At 36.2% G+C, this 7933-nt stretch overlaps 1 protein-coding gene across 7 annotated transcripts; it reads left to right on the top strand.

Annotated features, from left to right (window-relative positions):
* Nucleotides 1-2857: 2857 nt before the first annotated feature.
* LOC112295448 (uncharacterized) lies at nucleotides 2858-7427 on the top strand. Of its 7 annotated transcripts, XM_090244169.1 has the most exons (10): nucleotides 2880-3090; nucleotides 3306-3369; nucleotides 3621-4008; nucleotides 4356-4527; nucleotides 4792-4959; nucleotides 5325-5586; nucleotides 5731-5897; nucleotides 6365-6514; nucleotides 6682-6823; nucleotides 7078-7427. In XM_090244169.1, the coding sequence occupies exons 4-10, from the start codon at nucleotides 4483-4485 to the stop codon at nucleotides 7281-7283; spliced, it is 1140 nt and encodes a 379-aa protein (XP_090100295.1). In that variant the 5' UTR covers nucleotides 2880-3090; nucleotides 3306-3369; nucleotides 3621-4008; nucleotides 4356-4482; the 3' UTR covers nucleotides 7284-7427. The 7 variants fall into 7 exon arrangements, with proteins under 7 accessions (XP_024402832.1, XP_090100295.1, XP_024402831.1 ...); XM_024547063.3 differs by lacking the exon at nucleotides 3306-3369; XM_090244168.1 differs by lacking the exon at nucleotides 3306-3369 and having other exon boundaries at nucleotides 2880-3180.
* Nucleotides 7428-7933: the final 506 nt, after the last annotated feature.

Below are 7933 nucleotides of genomic sequence, written 5' to 3'. Positions count from 1 at the left end.
ATATTACTCAAATGGATTTTAACTTGTATTGATTGTTTTCACAATATTACAAGTACTTGATTATCTTACAAGACAAAAAGTTGCTACAAAAATTTACTATGGATGTCTAGGCAACAATAGAGCAAAATCAATTGAAATACTTTAGTATGAATGAAGATAGGTTACATGCAATGTATATGAAGGAATAGCAAATATTTTTTAAGATATGCATAACTAAGAAGTTGACATGCAAAATCTAGGGTAGAAGATAATTATTTAATTGTCTCATATTAGAAGTACAAGAAATCTATTTGAATTTTTTTGACCTTTAATGGCCATTATTCAATACTGTCTACATCCAAATATATTTGATATAATAATTGAAAATCTTTAGTGGCTATAGTTTTTAAGCACACTGATTTTAAGACAAAGATTCAAGGATTGTCTCAACTTAATAGCAAGAATATTTGAATTTAAGAGTCATGCATTAATTGAAGATATTTATAAACATCTCATTTTTGGACATGTACTTGCAAGAGTGCATACTATTGAATTTCAAAAGTAAAGTCTTTTTTTTACATGTACTTTTGGACAAAATAACAAAGTAAAAGATCTAATTATTATTGATAGGATTGTTTATGCAAATTTTCTTATTAACGAAGAAGATTCGTTGTTATTTGAGACAATTAGCACTTGTATGATTTACAACCTATGTGAATCTCAAAATATGCAAGTTCTATGTATAATAGATTCAATATACAAAAAGAAATATTCAAAAGAAAGTCAAGAAAGTAATATTGATGGATGGTGATGGCTATCTCCAATATGATAGACAGAATGATAGAAGAACTTTCAATCTTGAGATGTTATTGTATATAATCTTATTCATAGTAAATAATATAATTATTATATCAACATTAAGGTTTGTTCTTTATTTTTTGCTGTGAAATACATTCATAATACAAGTATATTTATTAAAGGTCATAATTTTATAATAATGTAAATTATAAATGAGGAAATTGACATCAAACAATATAATGATATATGGTATATGAGGAAGCATGGTGTTTGTTTGGAATGAAGGTCAAATATCCAATAATATTATTGAAAAACATTACTTCAGATTAAAGACTTTATAATGGATCTTGCTTTGCCATTATACACCTAATTGATTGAGTTATAGAAACAAGACTATTCTACACACTACAAGGGACAATTAGATTTTCTTTTAGGACCTATATTATATCTATTATCTCCAAAGATTTTGTTCAAGTTATAGCAAAGGAAATTTTAAATAAAAATGAGATTTGCAATAACTATTAATAAATATCAAGGACAATTATTAAAGAACATGAGAATAAATCTTAAAATCTTTTTATTTGCATGTAAACAATTACATGTTATCTTTTCTTGTTGCACTTCTTCAAATATAATTAAGATCCTATTTCTTAAATATAATAAAGACAAAAACACCACCGTAAATATATTTTATTTCAAAGTTCTTTTAACTTATTTATTTATATTGTTGTAGTAAATAAAAATTATATTTTTTAATTACACTAAAGAAACATAAATGATTTCATTGTTATGCATATATATATATATATATATATATCTATATATATCTATATATATATATTTTTCTTAATCAACATCTCTTTAAATGTGGTCAATATTTTACTTAGCAACCACAAATTAAACTTTTATAATTTTTTTATAGCCCACAACATAGGTTTCTACTATATACATATATACTAATATAATGTTCTTTCTATTTATTAATATCATCTATTGCAATGAAAAAAATTTAGTTGTTAAAGATATTAATCATCACATGGCATATTGAAGACAAAGTGGAAATCATTCTTACTAAGCCCTTTGATCATACCATGCTTCTTTCTACCAAAGCAGCCATATGGCCTTGCTTGCCCAATCACATATATCTACATGGCCTTTATTAATCACCTCTCTTAATTTATAAAAATTAATAAAAATCAATTAATTATTAGATATTAGAGGTTATTGAATATGCAACACAAAATAAAATTGGTTTCTAAAATTTTAATAAATTATTATAGATTATAAGTTTTTAGAAAATTAATTTTAAAAAATATTAATAATATATATATATATATATATATATATAATAATAAACTTTTGCACTTGTATTAACAAATAGATGTAATTATTAAAAAAATATTTTTTATTTTATTTCTTTATTGATATATATATCCATCAATATTAACTTATATGTTCTAGAAAGAATACTTGATTTTAAATATTTATCTTTAATAGAATTTCGTAGCACATATTAACATTAGTTTTATTATAATGAATGTATACACAACTAAATAGAAATGATTTTAGATAAATTTTAATAATATAGTCTTCAATATCACAACCCAAATTTCAATTTTTTTTTTGAAGAATAAAACTTATAAAGTTCTAAAACATTCTGAAGATAAAACACTCAAATTTTAAAATCTTAGATGATTTTTTTTTTGAACCAAAAAATTCAACATATATAATTGAAAACTTCCAACTGTATATTACTCTTCAAAACTAGCATCATAATAACAACAACAACAGCAATATTTAGATTTGAAGCAGGTGCAAAACAGGGCAATAAGATGGGGAAGGGCTGAGAATGTCTCCAAAAAGTGTGCCAGGGGGGGGGGGGGGTGGATGGGGAGTCTCTCCCCGCTTTTGCAATCATGCCCTAACCACTGCGCGCCATTACCAACATTTGTACAGGGGATTGGGGGGTGAGATACAGGATGGGCATGGAACTCATGACGAAACTTCGTCGCATACACCGGAACCAGGGCTCTATAACAACCAGGCGGTTAAATAAGCAGGGCGAGCTTGGCCCTTTGTTCCGCTCCCAACTCCCCCATCGTCTATTCAGCATCGGCACCGACTGAAGGCACCCCGCCGCGTTGCCTTCGTCGTCTCGTCTGCCGCTGCATCTCTTTCTCGTCCCTGCTCTTATCTTCGTCGCCATCCTTTCACCCGCTTCTCCGACCCATTTTAGTCTGCCTTAACAATTCTTTACTGCCCATCTTGCTCCTCCGGCGCATGTTGGTGTCATTGCCCGCATTGCAGTTGCAGGTGGTGTTCGTGTAACTTCGGCTCTGAAGGAGCTCGTCTCTTTTCATATCTGGCGGACCAGTCAGGGTCGAATTGTGAAATTTATGCTAGGTGCTGTAGCTCCGCCCGAGGATATTACGTGAGGAGTATTCTTTAGGGCTTTCTGGATTTTGTTTGAATTAGTATGTGTTTGTGTTTGTGGAGAGGGGTAATGTTTGGGGGGTTTTGTTGTTCAGGTGTGTGTTGGGATGTGGAGCATTCGGTTGGTGGGGTTCGGATGTTCGGCGATTTGAATGTGAGGTTGTAATTGTGGTGATTTTTGAATGGCTTTGGAGGTCTGGGCACCTGGGTTTGCATGGGGTATGCGATGGGTTCCATGTGACGTGCAGGCGTTGCTCATGGTGAGATAGGGTGTATTAGAATGTGGAGGGTTCTCGGCGGTAGAGTACCGACTGGAGAACTGTTGGTGTTTGGGTTATCTGGTGGGTTGTGAAGGTAGGGGGAACGGGAACAGTGTCATAAGTTTTTGGCCTCATGTTGATCTTGTGCAGGAGTTGAGAGAAGTTTTGGTAGGGATTGAAAAAACGGAAGGATATTTTTTCCATAGTTCGGTGCGAGGTTTGTTTGTGCTCTGTGTTTTTGGCACCGAACCTGAGACATGTAAAGGCTCTTCATATCCTCAGCATGCCCTTCTCAGTAGCGGAGGATCTTTGTATTCTTGCACGAATTGCTGGGGTTGGCCAGTAGACCTCGGATCTTGAAGTACAATCTTTATGCTTAGGAGTGTTCTAGAAGCGTTGCTTTGAAGCCTTCAAGGGTTACATTGAGTTAGCAGGCACTACCAACATGAATTGGGCCCCCCTCCGTATTGCGATTGGAACTGTAGGAGGCGGCTTATTTGGGTTTTACGTCATGCACAAGGTTGAAAACCATCACAAGGTTAGGAATATGAACTTACACGTCGTTTCAGCTAAGCACAAACTTACTACGTAGAGTCCTAGCTTTTATTCTTCATTGCTTGATCTTCAAACCTGTATCCGACTACGGCATTCTTTCGCAGGGCATATTGTTTAGGGACCTGAAGAACACGACGCGTTCTAGATTGTTTCACCAGTCTGTCGGGATTTCGTTTTTGTAGCTCTTCCTCTTTTTCAAGCACAGCTTAGCGTTTGAATTTAATCTATCCCAAGGATTCGTAGGTATGACTGTATGTGTCGTGCTTTCTTATTAGCAAATTCTTGTATTTCTCTTTGCAGCTGCTCACTCGTATACTCGTTTTCATTCAGGAGAAAATTAAATTTGAGATTGCAAAATTACAACAGGAGGAAGACCGATTGGCACGAACAGACTCGGAGAAGCTTCCAAATTAGCTTCGTGTGCCGTCGGTACTGTTGCCGAATAACTTTAGAAACGATGCTGCTCCGCTATCAAGAGCCAGTGAAGTTAAAGACCAAAAGAGTGCGAATCTCTCTTTTCCTTTCTACTTTTCTCTGTGTTTTCCCGCTAATTCAAGAGTAATAAATTGTGCCTCATCAGAGCATGGCAACTAGTGGTTGTTAGCGTATCATAGTTTCTTTCGCTTCGAGATCTGTGAAGGTCATGCCAGGATTGTTCCCAGTAAGTTTCTGGTGTGGTTGCCATTGACGGTCCTTGCATCATGTGTATGAGTATATATGGCACAATCTCGTGAACATGTTAACAGCTAGTGGTGTATTTTATTAGGTAGTGTACGAGGAGAACTATTATGCACGTGATTCTGGCACGTTGGAGCAGCTGAAAGAGCTCAGCACCAAGCGCCAAGCCTTTGAGGAATCGATCAATGGAAGTAGTAAAATTACTCCCGCTATTGCTAGGGAGATGGCAGGTGGTATTACATCTCCAATCTTGCAGGTACAAACGTCTGCTGTTCTCTCAGTTCTTCCTTCTTTCTTTCTTTATTTATTTTATTAATTTGTTTTGATCTCAGTTTCCCTACATCCTTCTATTGTGAAAGAGGACACTCTAGGGTCTCAATTCTTAGTAACACAAAAGTTGCTGTAACCATGTTATCGGGCAATCAAATTGTTATTGTTGATATTATTAGTATTATCATCATCATCAACATCATCACCATCATTACTTTTGCATGTGGTTTTTAGTTAGTTGTTGAGGCTAGAGATTTTCTGGCTTATGTAGGTTTTGTAATTCTGCCATGGCGTTTGCCGTCTTTCCATTATGGCATCTAACGACAGAGCAATGCTGCGATTGGTTGACAGGATTTGCAAAAACTAGAGCGTTATTTACCTCTACTTGAAAATTTGGTAAAATGTGTAGAAGAGAAGAAGAATAATCCTAAAATTGTTCAGTGGACGACAGACTTAGCAATTCGATGGACTAGCCCTTTAAGTGGCTCCAGTGGCAAGTTGTTTACTGGGCCGAAGTATTTCCGAGTGGATGATTTGCGTTACGAGCTTGGAATGACGTTCTTTTTGTATGGGGCGCTGCAGCGTGAGCTTGCCATGGAGGTTTTGAGTACAGGTTTGTAATGTGTTCTCCTTCGTTATGTTCTGTTATCTTTGTATTGGATACAAAAATATGTCGTGGTTGATGTGCTCCGTCTTATTGGAGTTTTCTTCGAATGATATTATAGGGAGATGATTTTAAGTAATCTATATCTTTCAGACATTGTGGAGGCCGGAGCCCTATTCAGGAGAGCTTCAGGAATATTTAAGCATTTGGCAGAGAATGTTTTGCCTCCACTTCAGCCTTTCCTACCCCCAGATAGGGGCCCAGAAGCTACTGCGTCGATGGCGGCTGTTATGAGCACTATTTGCCTCGCTGAAGCTCAGGTCTCTTTTACCATTGCTGAACACTTTCATTGAATATGATTGGTATATGTGCATTTCGATGAAGATTTAGAAATTAATTAATTCCTTACACGTATAAGATATTGTTTTGCTTGTATGTTACGTGCACGCTGGACGTTAGACGGTACTTTCGCATGTAGATCGGTCTTTTTGGTGTTTGAATCGAATAAAACGTACATAGATTTGTGTTTCCAGATCACCAATATAAATCAGGATGAGAAGACTTCAACACATTAAAATCTAATTTCATAGTTTGAGGAGTGCCAGCTTCAGAGTTGGTTTATAGGGGGCTATTTAGGGTCTTTAGTATACCGCAGATTGTACCCAAGATGTGACCGCACCTGTTGTGATACAAGTTGAGATCTTATTTGGGTTAGGTGGTGCTTATGTTGGTGGTTTGTAAAAAAGTGGTGGTTTTTATGTGTCTTGATCCACTTCAACTATTGCAGGCAGTGACAATTTTGAAGGCGGAGGAAAAGGGCACAAGTGGGAGTCTCTTGGCAAAGCTTCACTACGGAGTTGTGCAATTTCTGGAAGAAGCATCTCTATTGCTTCGCACAAGTGCTGCAGACTGGACTGATGTCTCTGACAAGTTGCGAGTGAGTTGAAGTGATAAGTTGTGTTTGATGCTACCGATTGTTTTCTATGCTTTGGGCTTGCTATGATATTCTGCCTGGATTTCAGTTCATTGGAGTTTATGCAGTTATATTGGAGGCGACACAAATTGACTTGTTGCAATTTTTTATGCACCATCTTTTTGGTCCAGAAATTCATTGGGGTTTGCAGCGTGCTCCACGAGTCACGCAGCCAGCGTTACATCGCTGCAGAGTACACGAAAGTTGAAAGCTTTGGTGTTGCTATAGGAATATTGCGATACTCCTTGAGCCGCGTGCAGTCTGTCCGTCCCAGTAAGATTTCTTCCTGCATTAACCTTGGAGACGTGCAAAGGTTCATCTCTTGTGTCAAACGGTAGCCGGTTCGGGTTAATTGCTTCACCGTGTTGGTGACCTTATGTTTACCTTGAATCTAACGCTGAATCTAGAGTCCTTCTATTGTCATTTATGAACGCTAGATTAGGTTGTGTCATTATGGACAGCTTGCCAGTTTATCTCCTGCGTATCTATGCTCTTTTATGTCGACTGATGTTCATTTCGAATTGCAGGCGAAGAAGTCTGGAAGTTACCTTTCAGACAGGAACTAGATACTTTACGGAATATGTTGAGAAAGGCTGACCATGAAAATGAGTTTATTTGGCGAGAGAAACCACCTCGAGTGGATGAACTGCCAGCTTTAGAAGGTAAACAGATAGTACAACCTATTGCGTACCAACCCTTTGGCTTGGATAGAGAGTTTATATTTGTCACGTAGTTTCGTGACCTAAGGAAGGCATGACCTTTTTATGTCATGTTCGAACCTCTTGATGTGGCTTCATGATGAGCACTTCATAGGTTTATCATGTTGATATCGGAAAGAGTCATTGCAGTATTACATAAGAACCACCGTTTATATCAATTGTGTACATGTGAGCATGCGTGATGTCAAAAGATTCAGGACTATTAGCACCTCAACAATATTATCACTCTCATTGACGTAATTTTTAGCTATTTAAGTAGCTGTGAATTGAAGTGCAGTGTTGGTGGAGTTGATGGTGTTGAGAATGTTTTAGAGAGAGACTATATTGAGTAGCTAGAAGTGATGTGCATACAGAAGTAATGTGCATACAAAACATACACACAAGAGAGAATATAGAAAGAGAGAGCTTCTAAGTTTCTGTTGTGGTTGTCTCACTTGTATACAAAGGGAAGGAGGAGAAGATAAGCAGATAAGATATTTAATGCTCTCAACACTCCTCTTTTCTTGTCATTATATTTACATAACATAAAATTTGTTTAGAATTATGATTTATACTTTTCTGTAATCTTGCATGATCAATAGTTGTTACCTTATTAAAACCTTATCTAAGAAAACTATATTGTATTTAAGAGCAAAAATCATAGATGAAGGAAAAAGAATATATC

The sequence above is a fragment of the Physcomitrium patens genome, chromosome 18, assembly GCF_059467195.1.
Source record: "Physcomitrium patens ecotype Gransden chromosome 18, ASM5946719v1, whole genome shotgun sequence".
Taxonomy (NCBI): Eukaryota; Viridiplantae; Streptophyta; class Bryopsida; order Funariales; family Funariaceae; genus Physcomitrium; species Physcomitrium patens.
This window is presented reverse-complemented; position numbering and strand designations above follow the sequence as displayed.

Bases quoted from the DNA above. Each gene is read 5' to 3' on its own strand.
- LOC112295448 (XM_024547064.3), top strand. From the start codon at position 4,483: ATGCTGCTCCGCTATCAAGAGCCAGTGAAGTTAAAGACCAAAAGA. The intron at 5,587-5,730 runs GTTTGTAATGTG...TATATCTTTCAG, and splicing joins CATGGAGGTTTTGAGTACAG to ACATTGTGGAGGCCGGAGCC. The intron at 6,824-7,077 runs GTAAGATTTCTT...TTCGAATTGCAG, and splicing joins CGTGCAGTCTGTCCGTCCCA to GCGAAGAAGTCTGGAAGTTA.